The sequence below is a fragment of the Columba livia genome, chromosome 4 (assembly GCF_036013475.1).
Source record: "Columba livia isolate bColLiv1 breed racing homer chromosome 4, bColLiv1.pat.W.v2, whole genome shotgun sequence".
Taxonomy (NCBI): Eukaryota; Metazoa; Chordata; class Aves; order Columbiformes; family Columbidae; genus Columba; species Columba livia.
Genome location: NC_088605.1, coordinates 46,332,897 through 46,347,643, shown reverse-complemented (window position 1 = coordinate 46,347,643; position 14,747 = coordinate 46,332,897). Strand labels below are relative to the sequence as shown.

Below are 14,747 nucleotides of genomic sequence, written 5' to 3'. Positions count from 1 at the left end.
TTATGTGATCATATAGATGTTTGTTTTACTGTGCAGACTTTTTCCAATGAAAAATGCATGAGAGGGGGAGAAATGAAAAAAAGTAGGCCAGGTAAGTACCCGATTTTTCTGGCTGTGTTTAATGACAGTCCAGAAAGTCAAAGCAAGCTGGCAAAAATTCTGCTTAGAAACAAGAGCGCAATTTTTGTCATCCATGGTAATGAGTACGGTGTCATTAACAACTTACTGGGGCACTGCTGTGCTGCCTGTTCGCTTTTCCTTCCTCTAACAGGCGATGGGCTGCTGATCCAGATCGGGCGCATCAGACGAGAGTGATTCCTCCCTGATGAGCCCCAACAGTGACAACCGGTCATTAATTGCAAAAATTCTGCCAGCATGAGGTTTTAGAAACAATTTATACTTACTCTGCCAGGGCAGGCTTTGTCCTGGGCACTCTTATCAGGCTGAATTAGTCTTTAAAAAAATTAGGCTCAGTCCAGCAAGTGCTGCACTCGCTGTCTTCGCTAAAAATCTTTGCTGGGGATGTGAGGAAGGGGGAGAGACACACGATGGTAATTGTCACCAGAAGAAAGAGAGAATCTCTTGTTCCTGTATTGTTTTATTATTCTAATGATGAGGAGGCACCCTGACGGAGATCGTGGCCCCGCTCTGCCGGGAGTTACACAAACACTGGGATGGCAGCAGAGTCTCTGCTCCCAGAAAGCTGGCAGGCTGAGCAAGCGAGCTGGGCAAATACCAGGGAGAAAAGGGAAGGCTGCTTATCTTCAGTTGTCACACGGGGAACTGAGCACAGAAATTTATGGCTGTGCCCTGCCAGGTCCTCTTTTTCTCTTTCTTTGGTCCCTCCCTGTGCACTCACCCATGAGCTGGTCTTTAGGGAGCATGTAAGCCCCATGGCAGAGGTTGGTGGGACTCAGCTTTCCTTGGCTGGGATCAAGCCCCTGGTGATTTTTCTGGACACCTGGCGGTGGGTGTTTGGGGACATAATGCCCCTTTGATGAAGAATGAGCTAGCTGTGTGAGGAGATGACCCGAGTGAAGGCGATATCACCTCAATCTCTCTTTGGGATTTGTGGCTTTATCAGGGGGTACTGGCCATTGCTGCACTTGCTGATAGGGCCAGCCCTGGGTGTGTGGGGTGGGTGTGGGGATGTACAGCCGTGGGGCGATAAAGTGGAGCCCGGTGAGGGAGGGAGGGAGGGAGGGAGGCAGCCAGGGAGGGCAAGAAGAGGCCCTGGGTTCTGCTGGAGGCTGCTAGAGACCCCAGGACAGGCATATTTCAGACCATGCCAACAGGGCTTATCATTGCTGATTGCCCAGCTAGGGATGGCAAAGAGAAGATAATACTCCAGAGCTGGCTGACCACCTCCCTGGGGCTTTTTTTTTTTTAATATGTCACTTTCAGCACATACCATCTCTCAAACCGCACCTAATGGAAGACTTTAAATAGTGGACCAGTATACTTATTTTGAGCATTAACCACATATCATGCAATATGTAGCTGCAAATAAAACGATTGCATACTTCAACTAGAAAGGCTTCCGCTGGGCTCACTTCTCCCAGAAATTAATTTTGCCTAGTGTTTCCATAAAGTGTCATGTCTTTTTTGAAAGGCAAGTAGCTATTCCCCTGCTGAAAGTAATGGGGATTTGTAATGGTATTTAGGGCTGGATTAATTGCTGTGTGCTTTACGATTTGCAGCAGTATCTCCAGGCTGCTGTAGATAAAACTCACCTCCTTCTCCTTGTAGTTCAAGTTTAGGGGAAACAGCAAAAATAAATATTTCAGCAGCACATCCTACTACTGAAAAACAAGTCAAAGATCTTAGAGTATGCCAGCACAGGGATTTGTTTCACATGAATAGTAAATATGTGTATAGCTTCAGAAAAATCTTTCCTAGCTGGAAATCAGCATTGTCAATAGGTCTGCGAGCTTTGGAAGAGCACTGACACAATTGCAGGTAGCTGGGGGAGCTGCACGGGCTTGTGCATGTCAGGTTCGTGTATCACCTCCCAGCGTGTCACCCAGCAAGTTCTTCATCCAAATGCTTTAGCGGTTGTTTGCTTTTCCAGGTTGAGTAGGGTGAATCTATTGGCTCCAGATGGGTCACTAATTTCTGGGAAATGGAAGAGTACTATGGTGGCCTGTTGAAAGGGACCAGCAGGGACACACTGCAGCCTTTTCCCTCCCCCGCTGTGTCCTGCGCACTGAGCTCCTTCCCATCGATGGGTCCGCAGCCAGGCTAGCAGAGCAAGGCTGCTCTAAATAAAATCAAGCTGTGGCAGCGAGAAGGCGGTGAATGTAGGTCGGATGCAGCTGGAAAGCTGGCAGTGCCGGCATCGATGTGCATAGCCAGCCGGCGAGGGATGATGCAGTGTGAGGGGATGCCCAGGCTGCCTAAAGGTGATGTGAGCAGAGCACGGGGTTGCATATCACATGCTGGCTCTTGGGATTGCAGAAGTCGCTTAGAGCCTTTTCTTGGGAAGAAAAGCTTCCCCCTCTGCTTCCCTTCTGCTCTGCCCACCCAGCATCGTCCTTGCCCTGTCTTGCTGTGCTCACTCTGTGGTGGGTGGCAGCTCTCCAGGCTGTCCTGGGGCTGGCCCGAGTATCTCTGTGTATTTAGCAGCAGGTGCATTTCATTTCATCTCACACAACAAGAATGGTCCCAGGGATATTTTGCTGGTAAAGGGCTGCACAGAGGCACAAGAGTGGGAATGTAATTAGGTTGCCTGCTCCCATCTGATGTCTGTTATACAACATGTATCTTCCCATCTGATCGCAACATCTGCATCATGGCCTTGATTTCTCCCCAGTCCTGTCTGTCACATCTGAAAAAGCATCTAGAAAGCAAGGTGTCCAGCCCTAATGTTGAATTGGTGTGGCTCTACCAAGCCTACTGAAAGCCTCAAGGGCCCCCTATTTTGAGGCTGCAAACGTGTCCCTTGCTTTTCATGAGGGAAGTGTCTCCCAGGGGAGCCTGGTCCCAGCCTGGACTGTGGCTCAGGACACCTCTCTCACCTAATGTTTCAAAAACCTGTTTAGCTAAACCAGTCTCAAGACTGTCTAGGAGAGTTTTCCTCTAAATATTGAGCTGCTGCCAGCCAGGCCACTTTCTGCAGACATTAAAAATGCAGTTGACTTTCAGACTCAGATGGGCAAAATCATCAGCTCGTGCTGACATGTTTTTTTTAAAAACTCAGCAAGAAAAAGTTAACAATTTTAAATAATGCCAATCTATGGCTCTGAGACCAGTTGCAAAAGTGGTGGGAACAGATCCCTACTGAATGCACACCATGTTCATCATGATATGCAGCTCCCAGGTGGGGTTGTTATATAAAGCTTGTGCCATTATAACCTTCCTTGTCTCTAGAGCATCCATTCAAGCACCTGTCCAAGGGTTGCTGCACATTTTCTGGCACATAAACATCCAACCCTTCCCATTTTAAAGGGTGCTGGTCTCTGCAAGGTCTGGGGTGCTCAGGGACACAGGCCGTGGGGTTGCACCCACACATCCGGGGCAGTCATTCCTCTACCTGACTGTGGGAAAACACAGGCAACACAGTTAAAGATGCAGAGGGGCAGGGTGGAAAACAAAAGACTCCGCCAACAGGCAGAGAGCAGAAAAAGGCGGGGGGAAGAGAAGAAATTGAGAGGAGGATGTGGGCAGGAGACAAGGCTGCATTGCCATACGTCGGCCATTGTGCAACATCAGTGAATGCCAAAGTCTTCTCCTTTAGGCAAATGTGCTCCCTGCACTCAGACCTGCCCTCACTCTGGCTGCTCAGTCAAACCTGGGCAGCCTCTGGCGGGGAAAAGCTTTTACGACCACTAAGCTGAGAGGGCATCGCATGGCTGTCCTGCTGCTCAGGGGGATCGAGGTCTCAAATGGTCTCGTGTTGTCTCAGTCCGGGGCTGAAAATGGGTTTTGTCATTTGTCTGGCTTTATTTATGAGCCTTTGGTGAGTAAGCACCATGTTTCCATTGTTTATGTGAGTTACTATGTGTGATCAGTAGGGAGAGAACCAGATGCAGTTTTGGGGTTGTGCAAACCTTGTTAGCAGATTATTTGCTTTCTTTTTTCCTTAAGGTTTGCAGAACTAGTTTAACAACTGTTTTTTCCTGTAATTTAAGCATTTGAGGATTTTTTTTTTTGAGCAAAAAGGACAAGTGCTTTAAAATACGATTAGAAGGGCGTGTGAGACACGTTAAAACCGCATGACCACCATATGCAATTGCTGGGCTCTGTTCTACACTGGAGAGACGCATCAGAAAGCTTTAGGCACCGGAACAATTACTTAAGCACAAAACGGATCAGACCGGCAGCAGTCACCCTCCAACACACACCGCTGCTAAGCATTCAAGGAATACCAAGGCAAATACACCCCACTGCCCATTTATTTCCCAAACCTTACACCCGCCGTTTGCTTTGGCAGCATCTTCTCTAAAGAACATCTGCAAAAAGGTCACCAGATCGGAGCTATTTTTTTTTTCCCCCTCTCTCCACCTTCTCTCTCTCTCTCTGCGTTCTCCCCTCCCTCTTCGCGCTGCCTCCTGCTTTTCTTCCTTCGCTCACTCTTTTAATGCTTTTTTCCGAAAAGTAATAGGGGGCACCAGAGCCCTGACCCCATGACACCCCGCAGGACGGAGTGGAGCTGTCGGTCCCGCCGCAAACCATGCGCCAACGCGGTAATAAAACCAAATTGGCATTATTTTATTTTTCCTCAACGCGCCCCGCCCCTCCCCCCCCCCCCCCGCCTCTTGTTGCGTTTCTCTCTTGCTTTGGTGGAGGGTGTTGTTTTTCTTTTTTTTGGGGGGGGGGTCGGTCCCGCCTGGCAGCGCGCCATGTGCTCGGCGCTCCCCGCGGGTGGGGGGGGCGTGGCCGCGGGTGGGGCGTGGCGGCGCGCAGCCGCGCGGCGTGGCGGTGGGCGGTGCCCGCCCCTCCGGTGGCCCCGCCCCCGTGCCACCCCCGCCCAGCCGCAGCACGGCGCGGCTCGGCATGGCGGGGCTGCGCTTCCCGCAGCAGAGCGGCTGTTGCCGCGCGGCCGCGGCCATGAACCTCCTGCTGGGCGTCTTCCACGTCCTCCTGCCTTGCTTTCGGCCCGGGGAGGCGCAGGGACAAGGTGAGGGCGCCGGCGGGGCGGGACAGGGGAGGGAGCGGCGGTGTCGCCGCTGCCCGCTCCGGGTGTGCGAGCGGGACCGCCGCCCCCGCCGTCGTCCCTGGGGCGGCTGCCGCGGTGGCAGCCCGGGGACACAAAGGGAGCCGGGACGCGGCTCGCATCCCTGCCCTTCCTCCCGGCCCGGCGCCCCCTCGTGCCCCCGCCGTGCCCTGCTGTCAGCCGCCTCGCTGCGGGCCTTTCCCAGCTCGGGGAGCCCCGGGCTGCCGCCGCCTGCGGGCTCCGGCCCCTGCGAGCGCCGCCGGCCCATCCGCGGTTTCTCTCTCTCTGCTCCCGCAGCCATTGAGCCCATCCCCGGCGTGGTGGAACTGTGGCAGGCCGAGGAGGGAGAGCTCCTGCTGCCCGCCCAGGTGAGGAGGCGCTGGGCGGGGGGGGGGAGGCGGTGGTTGGGGCTGTTGGGGCGGTGGGGGTTGAAGTGGAGCCGAGGCCCAGGAGGGTTGGGGGCTATTGCGGGGCCCTGAGGGGTCGGGGAGAGGTTTGGGCGCGGGGAGAGGTGACGGGGCCGCGCTGGGGCCGACGGGGCGCAGGCCGGCGGGGGGGCCATGCCCGCTGTCACCCCGCAGCCCCGACCCGCGGCTGTTCCCCCTCCGGGGCTGCAACCGACGGCCTGACTCTAAGCCTTTATTTTTTCCTGATTTTTTTTTTTTTTAACGTTTTCTATTTTTTTTTTTTAATGACTATATTTGTGCACGGTAAGTACTGGATTTGTGTATAATGAATATGCATATATTAATAAATCTGCTCAGGTGAAGCCATTTTTCCCCCTCAAATGACACATCATTTATAATGTTGTTCCTCTTGTCCCAGCACATTTTTGGTTTTGTTTAGCTGCTTTTGTTGGGTGCTAGCAAGATTTGTGAAATTCTGTCTTGGCAAGAGGAGCCAATGTGGTAAAATGCATGGCCGGGCTGGTAGGCGAGGAGGGGTACTGGGAGCCGTGGTCTGGAGTTTATGGCATCTGAGCCAGGCATTTAACTCCCGCTGACGGACTCTGCCATATGTTGCATTGGGCCTTCCTAGACTTCAAGGCACCAGGCTCATAAATGGGAAGAAGCAGTCCTGAGAGACATTGTCTTATGTGAGAGGGAAAAGAGGGTAATTTATTTCTCTTAAGCTGTTATATCATTCTCTGTTTAGTGCTCAGCCATTGATACCCATTAACGCAGGGGAAAAATAGAAGTGTTATTTCTTTTTTCCTCAGCCAGCTAACGGTTGATGCTGCTTAGCAGGGCCCAGTGTTTTATATCATGGTGTTATGAAAGTGTTATCTATTTTATATACAAATAATAAAAATATTTTGTGGTTCAGAATTTGCCTGGTGAAGATATGGTAGTAGCCAAGGGAAGATGCAGAGTCTGTGTTCCCAGGGATGCTTAAGGAACTCGGCCTTTTGCTTGTGCATTCTTTTACCTTGAAGATATTAAGATGCATTAGGTGTAAAACCATGTAATGCAGTTTTTTATAGTTGCTTCTCATAGCGAAGCTGCAATTGAGTGATGATGACGTGATGTTTACTTCCTGAGGAGATTAGGTCCTCTTGGAAAACACTTTGTTCTCGAGCATCCTCATAGAAATGAGCTGTATCTTGGCTGAAGGAAAAGCAAGCACAAATGGCCCGTGAACTTGGCATGGTTGAGCGTGTGGTCCTGCTGGGTCCTTCCAGCACTGAAACACAAAGCTAAAGCTGCTGCTTCTCTGTCAAACGTTTCTGTAGATGCTGCGTTAGGTATGCAGGAAAGAAAACAGGTCTTCTGGTTTCAGTTGTGACAAACTGAGAAGTGAAAGTTGTGATAGGCTCACTGAAGTAAGAGGTGGATGTTAAAAGCCAGATGAACCAGTCTCTGAGCATGAGTGGTGCAGTGGCCGTTCTAAGTGGCTTTTCCCTCTGAGTTTGGGGACCAGCAGCATCTGATGCGTCAGTGACTGCTCAAGCTGAAGCAGAAGGGCTTGTGTTCCTCAAACAGGTTTTGAGACCGAAGCTTGGTTCTAGGCCCAACCCTGACACACAAATTTATGTTCCCTTGTTGGCTTGGACTTTACCCAGCATCTCTCAGGCCTGGGGCCTGTGGCTGAATTTGAAGCTGCCTTTTCTGGTTGTCAGAGGGAGGAGGAGAGGAGACCTCCCTCTGTCTCTGTGCATGTGACAGGGGACTGTTCCAGCACTACTTCCAGTGGTGGCACTGCTCTGCCATGGCTGGTCATGGCTCTCCTCTGAACATCTGAGGAGTCAAGTGCCACACACCCTGCCACAATTCCCTGCCATGTCTATGAGGTCCTGTAGGCAATTCAGCGTAGTCATTCTCCTGGGTGGCTATTCTGGGTCTGTGGGGAGCATCTAGCAGAGATGTGGGCATTAGCTCTGGAGATTTGGAAGCCCTCTTCACCTGTCAATGTCTGACTGCCCTTTTTTTTTAATAGAGGGATGCTTAAACTTGCAAGAGTTTGTTGCTGGTTGATCTCAACGCTGCAGAAAAAAAATAGTCTCACCACTGCAAAAAGGTTGTCCATGTTTTCTTTCTGGCAAGAGCAGACTTCCTCACTTAAGCCCTGACAGGGTTTTTTTGCCCAGCATTGATGTACCACAGCGATGTTGATATGATGATGAGGATCTAGTAAGAGGAAGAACATACTGCCTTTAAGTGGATAACAAACATTGCTCTATGGGGCATATCTAAGGGTTGCTTTGTTGATGTGTTTAAAGATAGGTCTTGGGGAAGACTTTGGGAATGGGAAGTGTCCTGATTCTTCGATCTGGTTCTTCCTGTTCCTTTTTGGAAGAGGGCAGGCAGGAGTGCAGCACAGGAAAGTGAGGACTTTGTATGCACAAGTGAGAAATCAGGGAAGGAACCGTACATGCTCCTCACCCAAAGCACCTCCCTCCCATCTGCATGCAGGATTTGAGCAGGGGTATGGATTAAGTTGCCATGTCTGTTCAGCCTTTTTGCCTATTTCTGGCAGGTTACCAATGCTGTCTGATAGATGCTTTTCCCTTTCTGTCATGGCTTTGCACTATTATCTTATTTTCCATGCATCATCAGCTGCCTGTGACAGAGCAGTTTTGAGCATTCCTTGCTGCCTGCAGAATTTGAGCATGAAAGTTGAACGGGTCGGTAGTCCATTCAGCCGTCAGGTTGCCCATGTGTGCTTTTGTTCCAGGAGCACATACTGAATAAAGACATTGCGTTAAGAAGCAGGGGCTGGGGGTGGGGAGGAGGGCACAGGACCACAAAGCATTTTAATATTTGTAGTTGCTTTCTAGGCCTCTCCCAGCATCGCTTTGTCTACGTGAACTGCATGAATTTGCATGCTGGAGCGCAGCCGCCCTGGGCCCCAACGCCTCCACCCCGGTCGGTCGTTCTACCTTCTGTTTCCTCTTGCTTCCCTTTCATTGTTTGTGCTTCTCGCATGCCACCTCCCAGCTTCCCTCTCACATGTATTTGTGCTTTTTCTTCCCCGCCCCCCTCCCCCCCATGCTTGTGATCTTTTGATTTCGGTTTCCTCTGAAGCCTGCAGAGCTGTTGGGGGTGGCTCACCCACCGCCCTGGCTCCGCAGCCGAGCCTGAAGGGTGCCCGGAGCATTGCAGTCAGTGAGGGTGTGCATGGGCTTGTGTGCCGGAGCTGAGGAGGAGCTGGCTGTATCTAGCATGATGACAGTCTTCCAGTGCTGACAGTTTGCAGCTTCCTCCAGCGTTTTAGTGTTTCTTCCTGGGTTCCCTTTTTGCTTTGAATCGAGCAGGGTTTCCCGGTCTGATGTGGTGTCTGTATTCCCTTGCGCCCAGTTCCTCTTTCTTGTTGAGGGTGGTGTGAAGCGTGTGGTAGCCACAGAGCTCCTGCCTTGCTCTCCTTCAACTCCTTGCCCCTGTCCTCCTTTTTATAGCAAATGTCCCTGGGGTGGGTGGCTGGATTTTTGTTTCTGTTTTTCTGCCCATCATTTGCCCTCAATGTGGAAAAATGCACAGTCTTGCCTGCCCTGATGGTTGGGAGATGAATGGAAAAGCAGTGGGATCGTGACATGGAAAATCTCAACTGCAAGAGGCTTGATTAGAGCAGTTGTGGTTTTTATTCTGACTCCTTATAGTTTTGTGGTTTTGCATGTTTGTTTGTAAATTGCTAATACTTAACTAAAATGCTTGGGAGTAAAATTTCTTTGTGTAGGGCTTGACACCCAAGCCCTTCACCATTAAAGGCTGAAAAAGCTGCAAATATCAACAGCCATGTTGGAGCAATTCAGTGCAAAGCTGAAATGCAGTTAGTTGTTTGTTTGCTTCTTTGTTTTTTTTTTTTTTCTGAAATGGAGAGGAACGAGTCCAAAGAAAAGCACAGCAAGGGTATTAGGCCTGCTGTCTTTATGGCCACAAGTGTTTAAAAGGAGAAGCACAAATGCCATTTGTTTTTCATGGTGAACACCATTTAAAAGAGGTGTTGGAGAGTCTTGGTTGTGTGTTGGGTACCCGCAGATCAGGGCATTTAGCCCTTTCCATTCAGTCCCTTTCGCTTCAAGGGAGGAGCTACTTCAAAATGACATAATGGAAGTTAAGTTCTAGGTCTTGTTATCACAACTGAAAATGACACTAAGTCATCAAAGGCAACTTACACCAAAGTTTCTTTTGGTGTCAGTGCTGTGTCTGTCTGATATGGTCGGTTTTCTACTGTTCCTGTATGCTGCATGTACAAGATGAGTGAGATGTTTCATTAGAGGTGTGCCTTGTATACGTTTCTATTTGCTTGCAGATACTTAGGAGATTACAGTGACTGCTTATTTACTGTGATAATGTTTCAGGTTCTTGAATTTTGGCGAAAGATGCCCTGATATTTGCTGTATCGTAGTCATTTGCAGAACACTGGGCAAATATGGAGCTGCTGCCTGTTTTTTCACTTTAAAAGTTCTGCTCGGTTCTGAAAGATTATTGTATGTTTTCTTTTCCCATGTAGTAGTGACATGACTTCAGTTCCTGTTCTTCAGTGCAGCTCAGGGGCTAATAAGGTTAATTGTTCTGCTGGTTTTGAAAGCTGATGGAGACCTTGATCTTACATATGTGTCCGAGATATGCGACACTGCACTATATCATTAACAGAGGTGCATCCCATCAGCTATGCACAAATTGAATGTATGGAGTCACCTACTTCAAAGTGGAGTTAGTCTGAAGGCGCGCAATTTGTGTGAAAGCCCGAGACAGACTTGGGATGGGAATTGTGTTCCTCTTTGGGCTTTTAAAAGGCTACTCCAGCCACCCAGCTGAGCTTCTGGGTGGTGCTGATAGGACTTGGGGCTGGTTGGTCATGCAGATTATGCAGAAGCTGTCAGCACAGGCTCTCATGACTTGTGTGACATGAGAGGGGTGCTTTCAGGGGCTTTCTGGCGCAAGATAAGCACCTGCCTGTATTCAGGATGAGGTTTGGAGCAAGAGGATTTTTTTTCCCTTGGCATCGATAGGCTGCTGGAACCTTTACTTTGGCTTCAGGAGCTGTTCCTTTCCCCCCATTCTCCTATAGTACTTGTCTGACTATATGATGGTTTGAGAAGGCTTGCTTGCCTTATTATTTTTTTTTTTTATATCCTCAGTGCAAGCATACATGTAGCCTGTGCATACAGAGGAGAGAAGGCAGGAGAAAGCTGGATGTGAGGCTCTGTGTGCATGTTCAGTCAAGGCTGATTTGTTAAAAAAAAAAAAAAATCTTTTTTCCTTGCATAATTCAGATTTCATGCTGTGGCTGCACCATGGACTGGGAGGGTTTTCTTCATTGTCACTTAACATAAAATGAAGAAGCTGTCAATGCTAGGATAGCTAGGGTTACGGATGAGCACAGTGTAATGACACAGTCACAGGTTTCTGATGCTTGGCAGATGTTAAGCCATTTAAAGTAGGAGTTAAGCTGTTTAAAATGAGGATGGCTTGCCAGCTTGTTGTGGCAGAGAAGCTGTTTCAGGAAGAGGTGGATGAGGAGTCCTCGAATTTTGCTTGGTATCATACTGAGGTCCCGGAAGTGCAAAAGAAGGTTGGAGCAGCTGGGAAACAGATGGTGGATTTGTATCATGCTTTACTGGTAGAGCCTAACAGCAAGGCTTAGCTCAGTTGTTAGAGGAGATGGCTAGGTCTTCATGAGGGCCGTGTGCTAGAAACCTTGGGTTGGTCTGTGCTGAAGAACCCGGATTCTGGATGATTGTTACAGTGTCTCCAACCTCCCTTTAAAGGCAGGTGGACAGGAAAGTCGTTGAATCCTCAAATTAAATTGTACTTCCCTGTCATTCTTGTTACAGATTTGTTTACACGATGGTGAAAGCTGTGCTGGTTCTGTTGGATGAACTGCTTGTGACAAAAGATTGAAGTTTAGATGCATCTGGTAGCTTTTGGCAATATCTATAATAATGTTAGCCATAACATCATTATTTTAGCCATAATGCTGTTAATTTTGATTAATGATATTAACTATGTTTGCTGTCTTAGTGTAATTGTAATTTTTTTCCCTTCATGTGGCTTGGGTCTCCCGAAATCCTGCTGTCTGTCCTGTTCAGTAGATGAATAGGGCTGCCTGGTCCGCTTAAGCGTTTGAAGCCTGTAGAAAGATGTTCAGTGTTTGTGCAGGTGAAAATAGGAGTATGTAGTGAAAACAGGAGCTGGAGTCAAAGCTGGTGACTTGGGTCATGTTCCGTGATGCACTTAGGTGGAAAATGTGTAGGAGGGGTGGTGGAAGGTGCACCCTTTTAATTTCAGAAGGATTTTTTTCCTACCTTTTCATTGCCAAGGTCTGCAGCTTGTGTCTTGTGACACCATCACCTGCTCCTGCAGTAGATGGGACAAGTTACCAGCTGTGCTTGGTGGGATAACCGTGACCTCTTTTTGAAAAATGTTAATCTCCCTAAAGTTGTCCCCAGTTTCATCAGTTCGGGTTGGGTGGCTATAATATGCTCCATTTTGAGTTGTACCTAAAGCTTTCCTGGAGATCTTGGCTGGTTCAGAGCGGCTACCTGCTTGTTTTAAATGGATTTCCTGCAGGGAGCTCATTGAACCAGCGCTTGAGTTCATTTCTGCAGACAGCTCAAAGCCGCCAGTTGCAAACTGCAAGCTGGCACAGTTTGTTAACTACGTGTCTCAAAAATGACATTAGTCCAGAAACCGAGCTAAGCTGTTGTGTTTAAAGCTTCTACTCTCCACAGTTTCTATATGTGTTGCTGGTCGTTGGTAAGATCTGGGTTTGGAATCTCACTGCCTCCGTTGAAACATGGTGCCTTGGCCTTTGCTTTTGGGGTTACCGTGTGGCTTGAATTTCAAGGCATTCTGCATACTATTTTCTCAGGTACTGGCTAATGAAATTTACTGACATGGGTCAGATAAATTGAAGGTGAATGGATAACCTTCCTGTAGTTTAAGGACAATTGATAGTTTTAGATTGAAATTGTGTGTGTGAGCAGAATTTTGTATAGGTGCATTTGTATAAATGGAAAATTAGTCTGTTCAGTTGATGTTTAGAAAAAAATAAATAATGGCGTAGCCATGTTAAGTCACCATTTATCTTGGCAATGAGCTGAATCCTCAGATGGGATGGCCAGCATCTACCTCACATGAATTGCAAAGGAATTGCTGAAGGAATTTGAGATTTGGGTTCATTTTGCAAGCAAGTCATGTGGGAATCCATCTTTGGAGCAGTTAAAAGTGGCACATATGTCCGGTGCACCCTGTTGCAATTCTGAGATCCTTACATATTGTTTTCTCTGTTTGTCAGGCTGACTCAGAGGAGGATGTGGAAGAGCATCCACAAGAGCAAAGGTAAGTAAAACTCAAGTGGAAACAAGAGTAGTGAAGCTCATTTTGGGTTTTGCTTTAGGAAATAGTGAAATGTAACTGGGAAAACTACTAAAAATGATTTTTATTTTTTTCTGCTGCATATTCAATACACTTCCATTACTTGTGGCTTATGATTTTCTCAACTAATGTTAATATTGTTAGCAAAGCCAGAAGATAGTGTGCAGTATATGCAAGACTGAACTGCCCTCTTGCATCTCTTTGTCATTATTTTATCTCTAATCTGCATAAACTTTTAATTGCTTTTACACACATACACACAAAATCTGTGTTTATTCTGCTTTATTGCACATTTTGTAATTAATTTCTTTAAACAAGAGTGCAGTTTTCAGTTCCAAAATTTGTAAACGTAGTAGTCTTGGAGTGTTAACAGGTACCGGGGCAGGGAGGGATGTAAAGAAGATTTAAAGCCAAAGGCTTCTTAATGTATTACTGCGGAACAATAAATATCCTGCCTTGTTTCTTGAAATCAGATAAATAATAAAGCTCCTAAGAACTGTAGCCTCAACTTTGCTGTTTCTGTTAATATCAGGCCTCCTCTATTTTGAAGGACTGGGTAAATAGCTTCACAGATTATTTTTTAAATACACATTTTGCTTCCTCTGAGCGTCCAGATTAAAATGCTTGGACATCTACCAGTGAAACACTTCCTTCCTTTGGTACGTGTTAATGTGGGTACTGCTTTCAGTGCCGTGCCAGCCAGAAAGATCACAAGACTTAAAATAAACACATGTAACACCACTGTGCTCCCATGGCTGCAGCTAGCCAGAAATGCTTTTCTCGTTTATCTCCCCTCTTTGCCCTTAGCTCGTGTTTGAGTGTGAATAGATCTGATAAAACACAAGCCTGGCTGGGAGCTGGCAGAAGGGGCAGGTGTGGGGGTGGAAAGGAGAAGGTCAGGATGGGTCTGTCCTGCGCTGAGACGCTTTGTGCAGCTTTTCTCCCTCGTTCTGCCCCATTGAGAGCTGTCTGGTCTGAACCCAGCACCACATCAGGCTCCTGTGCTTCACCTCCATGGGAATGACAAAGAGGTAGAGACACAGGGTGGGAGAATTACTGCTGCCTCTGGCAGCTGGAGCTGATGGTTTCTTCTTACTTACCTATGTCCCCCAATTTCTAGCTGCATAGGGGAGTTTTCCCCTCCTGGCCTTGGAAAAAGAGGGGTGAACTACGGAAAGCTGTGATTTTCCCTGCAAAATACAGAACTTTCTGATTTTCAGCTGGGGACTGCCATGGTTTTGATGCAAAGTTTTCATTGCGTGCCTAAGCATGTTGTCCTTATTGAGAGGCAGCCAGAAGACAGCAGTCTCTAATGCTGTTCCTGAGCTGGTTTCTGTGATTTTTGTTAGTAGGCAGAGAGATGCCGTTTAGGGGAAGAAAAAAATCACCTGCCTCTTTTTTTCTGGAGGTAGACGGAATGACCGGCTACTACAGCAATAATAAAAGTATTATTGAAAGAGAAATAGTTCTTGAGATTCAGGTAAGAAATAGGAAAAAGTGGTTTGATTTTTTTTTTTTTTTTTTTTTTTTGGGTCATTCAGGTGCTTAAAGATTTTTGTAGTAATTACTCATTTCCAGAAATGAACTTTTCTGAAAGTAAAGTTTATAAGGCTCACTTGCATGGATGGAAACATCCTTCTGTTGTCGTACTGAAATGCTTCAGGAAACTTGCTGAAACAGGCACTGGTTTGTGTGCATCTTTTCAACTGTTTTGGTTTGCTGCCATATGTAAACACCAGTCTGTGTGTGCTCTGTATACTGAAGGAACCCTA

The 14,747-nt window shown here is 47.7% G+C and overlaps 1 protein-coding gene across 13 annotated transcripts in view; it reads left to right on the top strand.

Moving 5' to 3' along the window:
- Positions 1-4,435: 4,435 nt before the first annotated feature.
- TMEM131L (transmembrane 131 like) overlaps positions 4,436-14,747 on the top strand; it is an 81,362-nt gene continuing 71,050 nt past the window's right edge. For 6 of the 13 annotated variants that reach the window (XM_065062663.1, XM_065062662.1, XM_065062661.1 and 3 more), the window contains exons 1-3: positions 4,952-5,119; positions 5,453-5,523; positions 12,896-12,939. In XM_065062663.1, coding sequence (XP_064918735.1) covers positions 4,996-5,119; positions 5,453-5,523; positions 12,896-12,939 — 239 coding nt within the window. In that variant the 5' untranslated portion in view covers positions 4,952-4,995. Of the gene's footprint in view, positions 4,686-4,951; positions 5,120-5,452; positions 5,524-8,432; positions 8,521-12,895; positions 12,940-14,747 lie in introns of those variants that run through there. The other 7 variants (XM_065062657.1, XM_065062656.1, XM_065062653.1 and 4 more) reach the window with 3 other exon arrangements.